We start from the raw sequence: 19,017 nt of genomic DNA on the forward strand, positions 1-19,017 counted from the left end.
CACTCCATAAAGAAGGCTTCATTATCCTCATTTTATATTTGAAGAGTTCAAGATACAGACACCTACATAGTAGCCAGAGCTATCATTTTATACGACTTTGATAATTTTACTATATCTTACAGCCATTTTCTTTTTAATTGCAGTAAAATCTCATAGTGTGGCAATTTAAGCTCAGTGACACGTGTACATTGTTGCGCGACCATCACTGCCATCCATCTCCATCTTCTCAAAACTGCCATCCATCTCTAGAACCTTTTCATCTTCTCAAACTGATACTCTGTCCCTATGAAACACTCACTCCCCAGTTACCCTTCCCCGGGGCCCCTGGCAATCCCCTTTCTACTTTCTGTCCCTATATATTTGACTCTTCTTGGTGCCCCGACATCAGTGGAAGGTCAGTATTTGTCCTTGTGACTGGGTTATTCTGCTTATCATGTCTTCAAAGTCCATCCAGATTGAAGTATTTTTCAAAATTGCATTCCTGTCTGAGCCTGAACATATGACGCTGTGTGTGCGAGACATTTTGTCTATCCATTCATGCTTTAATGTATATTTGAATTGTTTCCACCTTTTGGTTACTGTGATCAATACTGCTATAGACATGGACGAATAAGCCAGGTGCTGGTGGCTCACACCTATAGTCCTAGCTACTTTGGAGGCAGAGATCGGGAGGATCATGGTTTGAAGGCAAGTAGTTCAAGAGATTCTATCTTGAAAAAACCCATCACAAAAAAAGGGCTGGTGGAGTGGCACAAGGGGAAAGAGTGCCTGCCTAGCAAGTGTGAGACTCTGAATTCAAGTCCCAGTGCTGCCAAAACCAAAAAAACCTGGGTATGCAAAACTGAGATTTTGCCTTCTGTTCCCGTACAGTCATTCTAGGTTTAATTTTTTGAGATACTGCCTAACTTTTTCACGGTTGATGCACTAATTTTGTATTCCCAGCAGCAATGCACAAGGATTCCAATTCCCCATGTTCTTGGCAATCATTATTCTCTTCTTTCTGGTAGCCATCCCAATGCATGTGGCTTTAATCGCGGTTTTGGTTTGCATCTCCCTAATGATTAGTCATGTTGGGTGTCTTTTCCTGTGCTTATGGGTCATTTTATATTTTCTTTGGTTAAATGTATACTCAAGTCCTTTCATCATTTTTAAATTGGGTGGGTTTTTTTTTTTGGCTTTTTTTTTTTTTGACTTGTAGGAGTTCTTTATATATTCTGGGTACTAATTCTTTAGTAGAAATATGATTTATAAATATTTCTCCCACCCCATAGGTTGCCTTTCATGACCTTTTAATGGCTGCCCTAGATACAGGCAAAGTATCTTCCGAGGCCCAAAAGGTCCTGAGTAGTCTGGTCTTCCTTGTATCCTTGTCCTATTTCCCATCATTGCTCCTTCACTCTGGTCCAGTCACAGCAGCCTACTTAATGGTCTTCAAATGCTCTAAGCATGTTCCCACTTCAGAGCCTTTGCACTTACTGGAATTCTTTTCCTTCTCACTTCACATCCAGGTTTTTCTTAAGTGTCATTTTATCAGACAGGCCTTCCCTGACCACTCCATACCCCCTTTGTTCACTACTATATTCCTTGTGCCTCTGAAAATGCATGTTACAGTGCTCAAAACATGCCTGTTAAATGAATGAATGGATGGATGAATGACATAAACCTGTGATTCACATCCATGTCCATCTGACCCCAGATCCCATGGTTCCCAACCAACTGCATGGGCTGTTTTCTCTTCTGGGAAGCCTTCCCTAGGCCTCCAAGGCTGGCTAGAGAACTCCTCTTCTGCACTTCTCTTATCGCAACTCACTTGTCACATTGTACTGTAATCACCTATTTATTTGACTGTGTTTCCCATCAGATAGTTAGCAACTTGAAGGAAAAACACTTATTTCTTGTCTGGTACTGAGTATCTGACAACAGGATTCAGTAAGTGTGAGAGTAAATAAATCTCTCTCGGCTTCAATTTTCCCATCTGAAAGAAAGGTGGAATATTTGCTTCTATTGTATTTATGGAGATCAGAAATAATATCTGTAACATGCCTACCTTGGTGCTGGATAAATGGTAAGCACTTGATAAACGACATTTTTTCATTTATGAATGCTAATTTTTATTTGTTAAAAACTACCAGCTTTCTAATTAGAATCCTGTAACATAATGAATCTCAAAACACTTCATTACTAAATTTGGTGTTGTCATTTACTCAGTGTTAAAGAAACTTGGGGAATGCAGAATCAGACTTTCTCCCAACATTTCAAATGTGTAGAAAAACTGATTTACAGCGAATACCTACATATCCCATCTAGGTTCTTCAAGTAACGTTTTACTGGGCTTGCTTTACCACACACCTGTCCATTCTTCCATCCATCTTGTTTTTTGATGCATTTATTTATTTAATGTTTTTGTGGCACTGGGGTTTGAACTCAGGGCCTACACCTTGAGTCACGCTACCAGCACTTTTTTGTGATTTTTAAAAAAATCATTTTTATAGTTACTCACATATGTACATTGTTTGGGTTACCTCTTCTGCCCCTCCTACCCCTAGGCAGAACCTGTTCCACCCTCTTCTCCAATTTTGTTGAAGGGAAAACATAAGAAATAATAAGAAAGACATAGCATTTTGCTAGCTTGAGATAAGGATAGCTCTACAGAGAGATTCCTAGCGTTGTTGCTTACATGCACTTGTGTGTTGAAAACCACATTGGTTCATCTCTACCAGACCTCTTCCCTACTTCCTGGTCCCCTTCCCATAGTGGCCTCTGTCAGTTTACCATTACTTTATTCGCTCCTTTACAGGGGGCATGTCAACCACATTCAAGTTTCAAGTTTCCTTCCCTTTCCCTATCTCTCCTACATGCATTCTCCCTTTACTGTGTGACTCATGTCCAACAATATTACTGCATTTGTTTTAGGTCTACAGTCTGCATATGAGGGAGAACATGTGATTTTTGGCCTTCTGAGCCTGGCTAACTTCACTTAAGATGATGTTCTCCATTTCCATCCGTTTACTTGTGAATGACAAAATTTCATTCTTCTTTGTGGCTGAGTAAAATTCCATTGTGTATAAATACACCTTGAGCCAGGCTATCAGCACTTTTTTGTGATGGTTTTTTTTTTTTTTTTCAAGATAGGGTCTTGTGAACTATTTGTTCTGGCTGGCTTCTGAACTGCAATCCTCCTGATCTCTGCCACCTGAGCAGCTAGGATTACATTTTGATGCATTTAAAAACTAAATTCCAGGGCTGGTAGAGTGGCTCAGGTAGAGCCCCTATCTAGCAAGTGTGGGGCCCTGAGTTCAAACTCCAGTATTGCCAAAAAAAAAAAAAAAAAAGCAAAAACTAAATTGAAGAAATTGGTATGTTTCCGTCTAGATATTGAGTTAATAAGAACTCAATATTTGCTCATAGCTCTTTTATAAATATTAAAGTAAAATTGATGTTCAACTAAATGCATAAATCTTGTGTGTACCATTCAAAGAGTTTTGACAAGTGTATAAAGGCCATGTAAACCAAACCTATCAAGACATAGAACATTAGTTTCTACTCTAGAAAGTTCTCTTATGCCTCTCCATCCAGTCAGTCCCTCTCCCCTTTCCCCCAAATGCACTGTTTTTATGACTCTTTTCTACCAAAGATTTTTCCCAGTTCAGAACTTCATATAAACGGAGTCAAAGAGTATGCACTACTTTGCGCCTTTTTGAGTTCATCCATGGTGCTGTATGTATCCGAGTTTGTTCCTTTTCATTGCTGATTAATATTTATGTATGAATATTCTACAGCATACTTATCCATTCTTTTGTTGAAACGTTTTCTAGTTTTGGGCTATTATGAATAAAGCATATGATTTACTTTCTCTTGGGTAAATACCTTAGAGAAGAATCACTACTGTTTATATATACAAGAAAACACCAGACCTTTTCCCAAAGGGGCTATGGGACAGTTTTTCAACACCTTACCTAAGTATAATGACAAACTAAAATTTACTGAGTATTTTCTGTGGGCATTGAGTATAGAGTCTTCAGCTCACTCATACCTAACAAGCAGACTTATTATTCCCATTTTACATTGAGACAACTTAGGAACAGAAAATTAAATAGCCGCTCAAACTCATGCAGACAATGAGTGGCTGAGACTGGATTTGGATCTAAGTAGGTCAGACTCCAGGTCCTGTGGCTCATGCCTCGGAGAATATGCAACAATGACAATAGCAAAAAGTGGGTGTTTCTTTTCTCAGGAAATAAATTAACCTCCTTAGAATAAAAATTGGCCAAAGTAATCAGTTATAACATGCATAATTATATCAAGAGTAACAGGATATACTGTATTCAGTGATAAGCAATGTAAATGTAAATTTCCCCCCTTTATTTAGAGGTAGTTTGTATGGTGGTCAGGGAGAAAAACAAATGCATCTATCAAGGCCCCTTTTGCATCTGAGAGATTCTTCAACTTTATCTCCAAAGATACCCCATCTTTTCAGCCCTGGACTCCATGTAGATTCAGAGTAAGATGCCACTCCTCTGTAATTAAGAGAGGAGCCTGAGGCTTTACTGGAGAGGCAGGTGAAAGTTGCTGAGAGGTAAGGAGACTGGAGAGTCCCCTCCCATGGTTTCTCTAAACTCAGAGTTCTGTCTCAGACCCAAACCTGATTTGGAATATGTCTAGGAAGCTTAACGTGAGGTGAGGGACCAAAGAGAACACATTTATTCTTTTGGGCTCAGAGCCTACCTTGCTAAGAGGTCTTTCACACTAACTTCCTTCTCTCATCCCTATTAAGTTCTCCAAGCCAGAGTTTCAAAAACGAATATTGCAAATTGGAGTTGTTGGCTAGGGAAGGCTGGTAATTCCCATCTTCTGAAAACAGGTGTGAGGTCTATACTTTCCTTCTGGCTCCTAGGCCCAGGGCCCATGAGAAAGCCAAGAAAGTAAATGGTGGGTGGTGTCTCAAGGTTCTCTTCATCTTTCTCTTCCTTGTCCTTCTTCATTTTGCATTAAATTTATTACCTTTTTTGTTTGTGATCCTGGAGACTGTGTGCTTTACCACTAAACTATCGCTCCAGCCTCACTTTTCTCTTTTTCATTTTTTTGTAGTGGGGTTTCAACTCAGGGCCTCATGCTTAATAGACGTGCACTCTACTACTCAAGCCACTCCACTAGCCCTGTTTTGTGTTGGGTATTTTTGAGATAGGGTTTCATGGAACTATTTGCCCAGGATGGTTTCGAACCTCGATCCTCCTGATCTCTGTCTCCTGAGTAGTTAGGATTATAGATGTGAGCCACCGGTGCCCAGCCTCCTCATATTCTTCAGACTTATTCTACTTTGCATGTCTAGCCCAGACTATAACAAGCATGTAATAATTTTTTCCTTGTAGGGCTTATGGATAGCAGCTATTGAGTACCTAATGCTTTAGCTGAATCACCCTGAAAGCTACATGATATGTTTTCCTTGCCTCACAGAATGGTTTTTATCTTGTGGTGAAAGAAGCATTTTTGCCTACAATGTTGAGAAAGACAATTTTATAAGTGTTGATACAGGCCAGCAGTCCTTCATGTCTTCTGAGCCCTCGTGAGTTTTGTACTGTCCTAGGTCTGGATGTTTGGGAAATGTGCAGAGGTTTGGGACAGATGAGATGCTTTGGGACCTACTATGGTTAGACCACAAATTTTAATAACAATCAGGAGTAGTCTCTGGAGAACTTTAGAAAAAAATGGTGTCTCTGAAATCTTCCTTCCTTCCTTCCTTCATTCCTCCTTCTCTTCCTCCCTCCTTCCCTCTCTTTCTTTTTTTCCCCAGTACTGGGGATTGAACCCAGAGCCTCATGTATGCTAGGCCAGCTCTCTACCACTTGAGCCCCCAGTCTTTTTATTTCTATTTTGTTTTCAGTCTTGCTAACTTTGCCATGGATCCTTCTGTTTCCATCTCCTGAATAGCTGGGATTATAGCAATGTACTACATGCCCAGCTCACTTACTTCTCCTTCATGTGGTACTGAGGTTTGAAGCACTACCCTTGAACTGCACCTTCAGCCTTTTTTGCTTTAGTTTGTTTTTCAGATAGGGTTTCATGCTTTTGCCCAGGCTGGCTTTGAACCTTGATCGTTCCACCTTCACCTCTCAAATAGCCGGGATTACAGACACATGCTACCATGCCTCATTTGACTTTTCAGATAGGGGCTAGATAACTGTTTTGTCCGTGCTAGCCTTGAACTCTGAGCCTCCCAACTCCCCCTCACATAGCTGGGATTATAGGCATGTACCACTATGCCCAAACCACTTTTCTTCTTTTTTTTTTTTTGGTGGTACTGTGGATTGAACTCAGAGCCTCATTCTTGATAGGCAGGTGCTCTTCTGCTTGAGCCACTCAGCCACCTAGTTTTTGTCTTTGTAATCTCCTGAACTCATTTGCTAGATTCTACCATTACTTAGACTGTTTGCCCATGACTCCAACTGTGATCAAAGTCCTGATTACTGATACCTTGGGAGCTCTGAGGGGAAGTGATCTTTTGATTTAGCATTTTCTTATGTAGCCCTTGGCCTCCATCCTTGCCTAGTGACTCTGAGTTGCTCCTGCTAACTGGAAGGAGCTGGGCATTGTCACAGGGAGCACAAAGCCAGGAACTTGACCTCCACTGAGGAATGGGATCTGGGCAGCTGTGCCTCTCAGAGCAGGGCTGGCAGCCAGCCCTCAGGGGTCTGGAGACTGGGGAGGGATTCTTCTGCCTCAACAACAGGCAGTCTGTTCAGTTCTTCCTGCCCCAATTCCTCACCTACTGAGTTTCACAGTATCCCTCAGCTCTCTGGTAATTTTACCTCCCCAAATTCTTCAATTTGCTGTAGACTTCAAAACCCCAGGCTCTACCTCTTCTTCCTCTAGAGTTGCATTTTCCTGCAAATGTTGGAAGCCAACCAAGAAGATCAAGTTTCCTTGAACTTTTTCCTTCCAGGTTCCTGGAGCTGACCTTTTCTGACCTTCATACCAGAAAGACCATTTTAAAGGCCGCTCAGCACCCCAGCATTCTGAGTTTAGGTTGCGCAGAATGACCTAGAAGCTGACAAAGGAGTCAGACACTGTTTTTTCAGAACTCCTCACCCAGCTGATCTAGCTGAAGCTGCCCTCCATTTGGGGCTGCCCTGGGCTTCTCAGTTCTACCAGAACAGGTTTCTGCTGGTGTCTGTTTTTGCTTCATGACCACATCATTTTTCTTCTGTGCTTTTCTTTTTCTTCTTTCCTATAATTTGCCTCCTTTTTGATATATTTTTTCTTTTTATGCTTTCATTTTTTTTTTTTTTTGTGGTGCTGGGGATTGAAACCAGGACCTTGTGTATGCTAGCCAGGTGTTTTACCATCCCCAGCCTGATGTTTTATTTTTCTACTCAGCCTGGTCTTTGTCTCCCCTCCTCCCCTGCCTGCGTCCTCTCTGTTCCAGGTTGGGCTAGGAGACTATGAATCACTAGAGTTTCTAGCTGGTTGCCATTTGATTGTATTTGGGGGCTCCACCCCCTGATTTATTTTACTTAACTGCGTTCATTAATCTATGTCTCTTTCCAGACAAGGACGTCCTTTTTCTCATTTAAATCCTTCAAATCTTTAAATGCCTCAGACAGATGGTTGCCCTAAAAATGACAGATGAAATCTGAGGCCCAGAAATGATATTGTGAAAACCCTTTTGTGGTACTGGGGTTTCAACTCTGGATTTCATGCTTGCTAGGCAGGCACTCTACCACTTTAGCCACACCTCCAACCCCAAATCCTTTTCTTTCCAAAGTCCTCTCTCTGATTATTCTTACCCACTGTCATTTTGTGGAAAGAGAAAAGTCCCAGTTTCACCACCTGTTGGCTGTGGAACCTTGGGCAAATCACTTACATTCTCTGGGCTCTTAGTATGGTCTCTGGTAAAATGGGACCCTTCATGGGGGATTGTAGAGGTGAAAGGATAGACAGGAAAGCACTTTGCAAACAGTACTGAGCTAGTTGGGTCCATGAGTGCAGGTGCTGTCCTGATTCTTCATTCAATCTGTCAAAGAGGAAGAATTATCAAACACTGAGATGTAGTTTGGTGGCTGGTTTGGGGACCACTACAAGCTAGAAAAGGTGCAGAAACTGGGAAACATTTGGCTAAAGCCAAGGCTGTCAGCTCAGTTGTCACAGAGGGTCCTGATGAATTCAAGATTCTTGATTTAGCATTACAGTGACTCCAGTCCTGACTACTGTGGCCCCAGGGCAGCACGCTAGGATCTGGAAGGTGGTTCCAGCCTTCACTTCCCAAGCCAGCCCAAAGCCTGTTTTAAAAGGGTGTGTGGGCCAAACCCAAAGCAGCCTGGGACTTTTCAAACTGGCACCACCTCCTTTGGCTGTTTGTGAGGCCACCCAGAGGCCAGGGCCCAGTCAGATGAACTGCAGAGCAGAGAGGCTGCAGAGTTTGGGACCTTTGTGCAGACCTGCCCGGCAGTGGAGGGAGGGGGAGAGGAGGGCGTTGGGAGTGCAGCCCAGGCCCCACCTTTCATTCCAGCCCCAAGCTGAGCACCGTACAGGATGAGTCACTGCTGGCTCGCCCAGCGCTCACATTCCCATACGTGAGGGACTTGGAGCTCCTGGGGAGAAGTGCCTGCTCCTCCAGGTCTGCCATTGGTGGGGTGCTGGAGCCTGGTTCTGCCGGGTCTGGTCTCTGGGCCAGGGCTGGGTTTCCCTCATGTATGGCAAGAGTCCCATGTGTGTGCTGCTTCTCCTTGGCTTCCAGCTGACAGGTAAGTGCTGGCGAGCCCCTTGCCATTTCCTCCCTCACTGCTTACCCCAGGAACTCAGCTAATTGCTCAGCTAAGTCTGAGAGCTTTGGTGGGGGCCTGAGACACAGCTGCAGTTTGGCTTAGTGTGGATTTTACTGAAAGTGTGGGTCGTTTGGGAGAACTGCTTTGGACAAACAGGTTTTAGGTGAGTCTGCCCCGTGATTCCTGCACAGAGAGGGCTTTCTGATCTCAGGTTACACTCCATTTTTTGTGTAGCTGCCCTCACTCCCGCCCCCCCGCCCCCAGTTGGTGGGACTTGGCACTTGGATTTCTGTATGGGGGTCTTGTCTGGGAAAACTGAGATTGTGAGAGAAATGGGGGTGGGGGGAGATAAGGGGTGTGAGAGAGACCCACTGTGGTTTTGAAACTGCCCCCACACACATCGTACATGTAAATACCATGGTAAAATATGCCACGTGGTACACTGGTTCCATGGGTGTGGGAAATTACGAGCTGTCTGGAGTTGATTAATCCCTATTTCTGCAGAAGACTAGCAGCAGTTGGAAGTCTATGTAACATGAAACCTTTCTGGAAAATTTACCTGCTAGGAGACTATATTACACAAAATACATAGTGTTTCATCTTAACACATAAGGTAGTGTCTAATCAATGTTATGATGTTGTAATTCTTTGCTTCAGTTTTATTTGTTGATGTCTATGGTTTGTTGCTCTATGGTGGTATGGAGTTTGAACTCAGGGCCTTGTGCTTGCTAGGCAGCACTCATCTCCTGGGCCACACCTCCACTCCCTGCTATAACAGTTCTGCAGTGAGGCTGTGGAGAAAGCACTAATCAGGTTCACCGTGTAGCATTTTTAGTTGTCCTACAGGATGGGAGGGTCAAGCTGCCTTTAAGTAGGAGGATGCAGGGTGAAGTAAGTGAGAGCTGGCAGCTGGGTTCTCCTTATGCTCATCTCTGCCATTTACTTAAGACAGTGTCAGCTGTTCTCTCCATGTTACACCGCTGGTAACCCTTCTTCCTTCCCTCCATTGCAGTAATTTGGTCTACAGCAGCTGTGGAAATTTACACCCCTGGGACACTGGATGCTGTCAATGGCACAGATGTTCGGTTAAAATGCACTTTCTCCAGCTTTGCCCCTGTGGGTGATGCACTCACAGTGACTTGGAATTTCCGCCCTCAGGACGGGGGACCTGAGCAATTTGTGAGTAGATACCTAGTCATTTTCTAGGGGACCCTTAGGAAAATATTAAGCCAGTCCATTTCTCTTTGCCCTTCCTGTATCTTCTTAGTAACAAGCACAGGGGTAAGTTGGGAAATGAATTTTGGGACAGAGACTAAAAGGACTGAGGGGTCAGTCAAGGGGAAGCAAGAGAGTGTCATGAGATAGATGCAGGACATTTAGGCTCGCTGATGTTTCTTTTCCAAACCCCGCCCCCCCACCTCAGCATCCTTGCCTTGCCCGGGACTCAAGGGGAACTTGCCATTTCTTCTCCCTAGGTATTCTACTATCATGTGGACCCCTTCAAACCCATGAGTGGGCGGTTCAAGGACCGGGTGGTCTGGGACGGGAATCCTGATCGGTATGATGCCTCTATCATGCTCTGGAAGCTGCAGTTTGATGACAATGGGACATACACCTGTCAGGTGAAGAACCCACCTGATGTTGATGGGGTGATAGGGGCCATCCGGCTCAGCGTGGTGCACACTGGTAGGTTTTCCAGGGATCAAGGGTTTGGGAAGTAACGGAGCTGGTAGAAAAGAGAGGGGCAATTTTTTGTGATGATTGGAAGGATGGAGAGAGGACCTAGTGCTTCAGAGCTGGGAAGTTCAGAGGGAGACCGAAGGATCCTGGTGCAAAAAGGATGTTTTGTTGTGGAAAGAAACAGAAAATAAAGCGAAGGGATGCAGGGAATCTGTTACAAAAATGGCACTGATCCTGCAAGGGAGAGGAAGCAGCTCTCTGATAAAAGCTAACAATAGGTCTCTTCATTCTCTCATTTATTCAAGAAGCTTATTGAGTACCTGCTCTGGGCCAGGCCAGTTTGCTTACACGTCATACCATTCTCACTTAACCCTGGCACCACCCGAGGGGCAGACAGTAATAATGGTGGCTACCTTTATTGAGTACTTCCCACTCTCAGGCCTTTACAGGACATTTTATTTATTCTTTACCTATCTCACGGTTTATTGTACATTGTGTCTGCCATTTTACTAACAAGGAAGCAGGCTCACAGAAGTTGCTTGCTCAAAGTCATGTAATTAGAAAGTGGAGTAACTTCAGACTCAAATGGAACCTTCTCTGCTTCTAAAATTCTGCTTCAAACTATTGTTGCCTCTGCCTCTATAAAGGACACCTGGAAAACTGAGTCAAGTAAAAAAGAACAAAGATTGCAATATCTAGGAGTTGTAGATCTGGTTTGAGTCAGGGCTCTCATTTAGCAACTATGGGCAAATCTTATTTTTCTTATCCGTAAAGTAAGAATAATGTAACAAGGATTATTACCATAAGGATCATGGTAAGCGCAGACTGAAAATAAAAATGTGAAAACCTCCCAAACTCTGAACTGTACTGAAAATTATCATATATATAGAGTGCTTATTATGGGGAAGCACAGCATGGAACAATTTACATGAACTCTATTTTTATAAGAATTCCAGAAATGGATGTTGTCATCTCTGTCTGGCACAGGAAAAATCCGAGGCTCAAAAAGTTAGTTATTGCTGGGTGCTGGTGGCTCATGCCTGTAATTCTAAATACTCAAGAGCAGAGATCAGGATGATGACAGTTCAGAGCCAGTCTAGGCCAATAGTTTGAGAGACCCTATCTCGAAAATACCCAACACAAAACAGGGCTGGTGGAGTGGCTCAAGTGGTAGAGCACCCTACCAAGAGTGAGGCCCTGAGTTCAAACCCCAGTCCCACCAAAAAAAAAAAAGCTAATTATCTCAAATCTCAGAGCTGGTAAACAGTAGAGTTGGTATTCTTTCCCTTTTTCTTTTTGTGACAGGGTCTTGCCATGTAGCCTAGGCTGGCCTGGAACGCATAATCCTCCTGCCTCTACCTCCTGAGTGCTGGGATTATAGATGTGTACACCACACCTGGCTTTTCTCTATCCTTCCTGGTGGAACCCAGGCTGGAACTCCTGGGCTAGACATTCTCTAATGTGCTTTCTGGCACTGAGGGCTTATTGAAGTGTAAGTTGGGAATCAAGTTAAAGGATAGGAGAAGCAGGTTTTATACACCTGTCCAGTTTAGGTGCCCTTACCTCTGGGTTCCCTCTTTTACCACTTATTCACTAGGCCGTAGTTACTGATTTACTTGCCTATCTTCTCAGGAGGCAAGAACTTGAAAGTAATGCCTTTTCTTTTTTTTTTTTTTTTTTTTGGCTTTCCATTTCTATCACAGTGCCTGGAGCACAGCAGCCCCTTACTAAATCTGAATAAGCAACTGGCTGAATGACGGGGTGAGAGTTAAGGGAGATTTGTTGGGCAATAGGTCTGATTGGTTAGCAATAACCTTGTCCTTCTGGGCAGTACAACTGACTCAGTAGTTCTCAAACTTTAATGTCATCATAATCACCTGGAAGACAAGTTAAAACACAGATTGCTGGGCCCCACCCCTACTGTTTTTAATTTGGTAGGGCTGGGGTAGGGCCTGAGAATTTTCATTTCAAAGTTCTCAAGTGATGCTGTTGCTGCTACCCCTAGGATCACACGTTGAGAACCAGTGAAGTAGTCTGTATGGCTTTCCTACATGCACACTATTACTTTCTTACTTACTCATAGGTACTAGGGTATTTTATACATGAAAGGAGGAAAAAGGAAGATTCCACTCAATGATGAGCTGTGTGCCTCTTATGTCTTTAGACTTCATCCTGGTTCTTTTCAGAGTGCTAACTTGACCATGTGATTTGTTTCCTCCTAACAGTGCCCTTCTCTGAGATGTACTTCCTGGCTCTGGCCATTGGCTCTTCCTGTGCACTGATGGTCATTATAGTCATCGCTGTGGTCCTCTTCCAGCATTTCCGGAAAAAGCGATGGGCTGAGAGAGCCCATAAAGTGATGGAGATAAAATTGTAAGGCTGGGCACTGATGGGGAAGGCTTCTTCTTAGACTTTTATGGTGACTCTTGGTATTTTGTGATGGGGTTGAATAACTGTAGAACACATGTTCTTCCCTTTGAGTAAATCCTGTGTAAAAGAATGTTAATTCACAGGACAGATAAATTAAGGTGCGAATAGTAACTCTACAAAAAGTTTCTTAATCTTACAAGAGACTTCATCATACAGTTTCTTTACTATGGGATCTGACGCAGTAAAAATCACAACAGCATTTCTAAAATGTCTCTTACTTTTAAAGTGAAGCACATATTTGTGAGTGGGCCAGGCAGTCAGTTGGGTCAGTATGAACTTGTGTGTTAGAAAAGTCTGATGTGCTTACACTAGGAGTCAACACACATATTTCTAAATTAAGATGAAACTTATATATCATGAAACTCACCCTTTAAATATTCACAAAGTTGTGCAACAATCATCACCAACCTTTTTTTTTTTTTAACATCCTCTAGCTTCAAGAAATTCCATACCTATTCCCCCCTCCCACCAGACCAACAGCTACTTGTCTACTTTCTGTCTACAGGCTTTGCCTATCCTTGACATTTCCTATAAATGGAATCATAAACTATGTGGCCTTTTATATTTATATTCTTTTACTTAGTAGGTTTTCAAAGTTCATCAGTGTTGTAGCACATACTACTTCATTTCTTTTAATGGCTGCATAATATTCCATTGTAGTGGGTATACTACCTATTGTTTTCCATTTGTCAATTAGCATTTTTCCCCTGACTTCTTGGCTATTATGACTAATGCTGCTATAAACATTCATCTACAAGTTTTTGTGTAGACATAGGTTTTCAATTCTTCTAGGAGGGGGAATTATTGAGTCATGTGGTAATTTTTGGAGGAATTGCCAAAGAGTTGCATTTTACATTGCTGTGAGCAGTGTATGAGGGTTCTAATTTCTTCACATCCTCACCAGCACTTTACTTTCTTATTACAGCCATCTAGTGGATGTGAAGTGGCACCTCACTGAGATTTTTATTTGCACTTTCACAATGTCTACTGACATTGAGTATCTTTTCATATATTCAGCCATTTGTATAGCTTATTTAGAGTTATATCTATTCAGATAGTCTGCCCATCAAAGTTGGGTTGGCTACTTGTCTTTTTATTGTTCAGGTGTAAGAGCTCTTTATGTATGTTGGATACCAGTCCTTTTTATTTTTTATGTATGGTTGAGGTAAGAGCCTCAATTCATTCTTTTGCATGTGGATATACAGCTTTCCCAGCATCATTTGTTTCTTTCTCTTTTTAATTTTTTTGGCAAGATTGAGGTTTAAACTTAGGGCTTCACACTTGCAGAACAGGAGATCTATAATTTCAGCCAAATCTCCAGTCCATTTTTTTTATTTTGGAGATGGGGTCTTGCAAACTATTTGCCCATGTTCACCTCAAACTTTGATCTTCCCATCTTGGCCTCCCAATTCAAGCTGGGATTACAAGTGTGAGCCATCAACACCCAACTACCATTTGTTTCTTTTCCTCAGTAAATATTTCTGAGATAAGTATAATTGATTTAGAGTTTAAGAAACCCACCTCTGTTCCTAGTTTGAACAGAATATAACTAAGAAAGAGGATTTCTAGGTCAGCACAAAACTTTTTCTTTTTTGAACAAGATTAGAAACTAGAGGTAGAATACCAATGATAAAGAAAGGTGTATACTTTAAGTTTTCAGAGTTCCCAATCAGATCCCAAATTGAATTGCTTTTCATTCTGAATAAGTTCCAATCCCCAGGATCATGTGGGAGCACAAGTATTATTAGGTGCACTAGTGTGTTAGCTCTACAGAAGATATATTCCTAGGTGCATGTAATTCTTCCCGAAGTATGGGGGAGAAAATACTTTACCTGCCATTTCTGTAGGATTTGCCTCCTTTGCTTCTTGTCTTTTTCACCTGACATTTGGTTTCTGCTTTGTTACAGAAAAGAAGAGGAAAAGCTTGACCAAGAAAACAAGGTCTCTGTGTTTTTAGAAGACACAGACTAAGAGTCTTAGATGGTAAGGTTCACAAGTAGGTGGATTTCTTTCCTCAGCTTCATGACCTATCTGGCTCATCTATAATGTGGATCTCCCAGATGGCTTTGAATGGCTGTTAAGTGTTTCCTATATGAAATTAGAGGCTCTGAATTAGGGAATATTTTATTAGTCTCATGGATGGCAACTCCTATTAGTGTACTTTCTGCAAAGGATTAAGAAAGTAGACTGCCATTAAAGCTGGATAATTCTAAAGTTCTTTAAGGTTTTGGGGTTGTATTTACCACCATCAATAATAAACTTTCAACATGTAAATAAGTTATTTTCTAATGAAAGGATTAGTATGTTTTTTTTTAAATTGTGAACCAGTCATGGCATTAAGAAAATGGCTTAATAGGTATGCATGGTATTTTGACAGGAGAACTTTTGTATTATTTAGAATTTACTTCAACTCCTCATTCAGTTATTATACTACAAATCCAGTTTTCATAGTAGGGTCTCTCCAACTATTTGCCTGGGCTGGCTTTGAACTGCAGTACTCCTGATTTCTGCCTCCTGAGTAGCTAGGGTTACAGGCATGAACCACCAGTGTCCGGTTTAATTGTCAGTTTTTATTAGGTGTATAATTGTATTGTGATTACATAGGAAAATGCCCTATTTTAAAAATGTGCAGTAGAGGGTTGGACATGGTGGGGCATGATTCTAATGGGAGGCTGAGGCAGCAGGATTGCAATTAGAGGCCTGCCCGGTCTACACAGTGAGTTTGAGGCAAACCTGCCTGGACTACATAGTGAGACCTTGCCTCAAAAAAAAAAAAAAAAACCAAAAACTCTAAAAAATACCCACAATGGAGTACATAGGGGTAAATGTAATTTGTTTAAAAATTCAGCCTAAATAAGCATATACTACAAAAAAGAGAAAAAAAAAACTTTAAAATTAGGCGATGGATGACTTCCATGTACTGTCTTCTCTACTTCTGTCTGCTTGGTTTGCTTATTATGGTGGGTGGCATGGAACGTCTACAAATGAGTGAGCTGTGGCTCACCCAGTGTCCTGTGAGGCATTTAGAGGCTGTGAATAAGGGGCACTGAACCTGAGAACCATGTAACAAGGATAAAGAACTTCTTTCATTAAGAATTGAAATGGGGTGCTCATTTCGGCAGCACATATACTAAAATTGGAACAATACAGAGAAGATTAGTACGGCCCCTGTGCAAGGATGACGTGAATTTGTGAACCATCCCATATTTAAAAAAAAATTTAAACAGGGAGTAAGTTTAAGAATATTTTCCTTCAGGGGCTGGTGGAGTGGCAAAAGTGATAGAGCACCTGCCTAGCAAGCATGAGGTCCTGAGTTCAAACCCTGTATAGCTAAAAAAAAGAAAAAAAATTTTTCTTCAGAAATGGAAAACAGATATAATAATATGTATCATTCATAATACCAGGTATTGTATAGTTTATTATACCTTTAAACTTTTGTGTTTTAGGAAGCTGAAGATTTCCAAGAACAGGAATCATAGCATTCCTTGAAGTTAATGGGAACTTTTCTTTGGCTTCTCCAGTTGTGACCTGTCTTCCTGCAAGTTCTGGAGCACATACTCACCTAGATGAGCAAAATTCCTCTGCAGGCAGCATAAGGTTCTTGAGCAGATGCCACAAGATTCTTGCAGGGCCTCACTGTTAAGGTTTTAATTTCAAAGTGCGAACATTTTTCAAATGCTTCTTATTACCTTTTGTCAACTAAGAAGCTACATTTTTGCCCTTAAATGCTCCTTGTGGAGTGCGACTTATACACACATACACTGGCATCTAAAGGGTTGAAGCCAGTCTATCATGCCATTTCCTGTCGCCTATTAGTTTCTTCAGAGCAGCATTCTTGCTACTAAAGCTAACATTTACTTTCTTTCCTTCTCACACTTTCAATTATAAGGTGACCTGCATCTTCCAACAATTTTTGATTAATAGTAAATCCCAAATTCAAACTATTAATTTTGATTTTTATGGCTCTCCTTAAGTATTGGACACATCTTATCTTACAGTCTTTCTTTCAGTATTGCAGGTAGAAAGGTTTTTGTTGTTGTTGTCAATAATCCATGGTTTACAATCACTAGTCTAAATCGCAGTCACTACAAAAGGTTACATAAATGCTAATACATTAGCAAATGCCAACTCAGGATGAATCATTCATTACTTTTTTCTGTACTGTAGAAAATAATAAACAGTGTAGGTCTTTCATGAGCAGTGACTGTTCAGCTTACTATGTCCCTCACCCATTCAATTACCTAACAACAGAACAAAGTCTATTCTTGTTTGTAGACTGGAATCATTAAGCACTTTAATACAAGGATTCTGAAATAATATATTACAATTTAAAAAATTTAAGCTTGATGAAAAAAGACCAACCCTAAAAGATGATAGTTTTGTATACTATTATACAAAGCTCTAAGACTGGAAGAGATTATGTAAATTTTTCAAAATTGTATTATGTAAATTTTTCAAAATTGTAATTCACTTGCTTACTTTAAGGGAATGAGAATTTGGCATGGAGCAAAGAAATCCCACTACTTTAACTGAATGAAACTGCTTTATTCTTTTTTTCCCCCCTTATACTGGTAGATTAAGGAAACTTTATAAGTGGACTATAGAAAGAAAGGTGCTTTTAAAAAAGTGTCAGTTGATCCATGTCTTTCCAAAGTTAAGCTACAGTAGCATTTGCTCAAAGAACAGAAAACATCTAAAGTTTAGACCAAGATACATCTTTACAGCCTGATATTTTGTTTTCATTTACTTGGCTGGAGATACTGTATCTTTCAGCAAACTGGAATTTTTAAATAGATTATATTTAAAGATGCTAGAGCTTGATTTTTTCCAATATAATTTTTAAAAATTGGTATAATTTACATATGAACCTTGATTCTGTAATGTATTCCTTATCTGTCTTTTATACTGTTTAAACAAGTCATGTTTCATGCCTAGTTTTGAAGCTAAAAACTGGATTAGAAATCTGTATTACCTTTGATACACATTTTATATTTTTGTTCATAATTCAAGCTGTGTAAATATATAACTGGATATATCTTTAAACAGATGACCTGCATGTTATTCCATAAATGTTACAAAGTAGTAGTTAAAGAACTCATGGAGAATTTTTCTGGTAAACTTGTAGCTTGTGTCATGGCTAAATATTCAGAGGGTAATATGGCCTTGTTGTTTAGTGTCTCCTTTCTAAAGAGCACTTTTGTATTGTAACTTATTTTTTATTATGCCTTAAACGGTATGTAAATAAACCTTTAGTAATAAAGAATTATTTGCTTATATACAAATCTGAAAATTTTACATAGCAGGTAACAGAAAATGGGTGTGTATTTTATTTGCACTGAAAGTTTTCTTAGTAGAGACAACCTGGAATAATGGATAGAATTAATTTAATTTCTACTGGATAAATAAAAGCATATTTCCATAGAATTTTAAGTGGATAAATCAAAGCAGATTTCCATAGAATTTTCACACTGCTTTGGATAGATGGGAATTGGGCATAACAACACTATTTAGTTTTGGAACTCTTTTGAGACAGGGTCTCTTTGTAGCTCAGGCTGACCTGGAACTCTGCTGTGTAGCCCTGGCTGGCCTTGAAATTACAGTAGTCCTATCTCAGCCTCCTGACTGCTGGGATTACAATGTATGCTACCACACTTGGCTCAGTTTGTGGACTCTTGAAGGTACCGTACCAACTATTCTATTTGGTACTCTTGCATTACTACTCTTACTAGAGAAAATTACCAACGTCCAAGTCTAGTAAAGGAATGGCAGAAATGGAAAGTTATTAAATATTCCCAAAGTCTGAAGTATACTTTTGTTCCACTGCTGCTTTCATTAGATCATGTGGTGATTACTTACGTTGGGTTGACTAATTCTAACATTCAGAACAATGTAGCACCATTTCACTTCAACTAATTTTCCAGCCAAAAGACACAAACTTGAGACCCTTCACCTCTTCAAACACGCTGCAGTGATATGCTCGTCATCGCCACTGTCAACAGTAATTTAATAAACACCCAATTCTGGATTCACTAACAGCTACATTTAAAAAGACAAGAACCAAAGAAACTTTAGGCGTGTATGACCACAAAGGCCTAATAAACATTTATCTATTGGCTGATCTCACATGTCCTTAGCGGTCTCACAG

At 40.8% G+C, this 19,017-nt stretch overlaps 1 protein-coding gene and 1 non-coding gene across 3 annotated transcripts; both read left to right on the forward strand.

Annotated features, from left to right (window-relative positions):
• Window positions 1–8,389: 8,389 nt before the first annotated feature.
• Window positions 8,390–18,162, forward strand: Mpzl2 (myelin protein zero like 2). 2 transcript variants are annotated; one of them, XM_020160798.2, is made up of 6 exons: window positions 8,390–8,741; window positions 9,775–9,941; window positions 10,238–10,448; window positions 12,668–12,815; window positions 14,780–14,868; window positions 16,319–18,162. In XM_020160798.2, exons 1-5 carry the CDS (start codon window positions 8,687–8,689, stop codon window positions 14,841–14,843), a joined length of 645 nt encoding a protein of 214 aa, XP_020016387.1. In that variant the 5' UTR covers window positions 8,390–8,686; the 3' UTR covers window positions 14,844–14,868; window positions 16,319–18,162. The 2 variants fall into 2 exon arrangements, with proteins under 2 accessions (XP_020016387.1, XP_020016386.1); XM_020160797.2 differs by having other exon boundaries at window positions 8,392–8,741; window positions 14,780–14,855.
• LOC141420999 (U6 spliceosomal RNA) lies at window positions 15,979–16,083 on the forward strand. Its single transcript, XR_012445707.1, has one exon. It is a non-coding gene; the product is annotated as a U6 spliceosomal RNA (small nuclear RNA).
• Window positions 18,163–19,017: the final 855 nt, after the last annotated feature.

The sequence above is a fragment of the Castor canadensis genome, chromosome 2 (assembly GCF_047511655.1).
Source record: "Castor canadensis chromosome 2, mCasCan1.hap1v2, whole genome shotgun sequence".
Taxonomy (NCBI): domain Eukaryota; kingdom Metazoa; phylum Chordata; class Mammalia; order Rodentia; family Castoridae; genus Castor; species Castor canadensis.

What these genes read in the sequence shown, in the direction of transcription:
- Mpzl2 (XM_020160798.2), top strand. Translation starts at nt 8,687, where the DNA reads ATGTATGGCAAGAGTCCCATGTGTGTGCTGCTTCTCCTTGGCTTCCAG. An exon ending in CCTTGGCTTCCAGCTGACAG is followed by an intron (nt 8,742 to 9,774) that starts GTAAGTGCTGGC and finishes CCTCCATTGCAG; the next exon opens with TAATTTGGTCTACAGCAGCT. An exon ending in AAAGTGATGGAGATAAAATT is followed by an intron (nt 12,816 to 14,779) that starts GTAAGGCTGGGC and finishes GCTTTGTTACAG; the next exon opens with AAAAGAAGAGGAAAAGCTTG.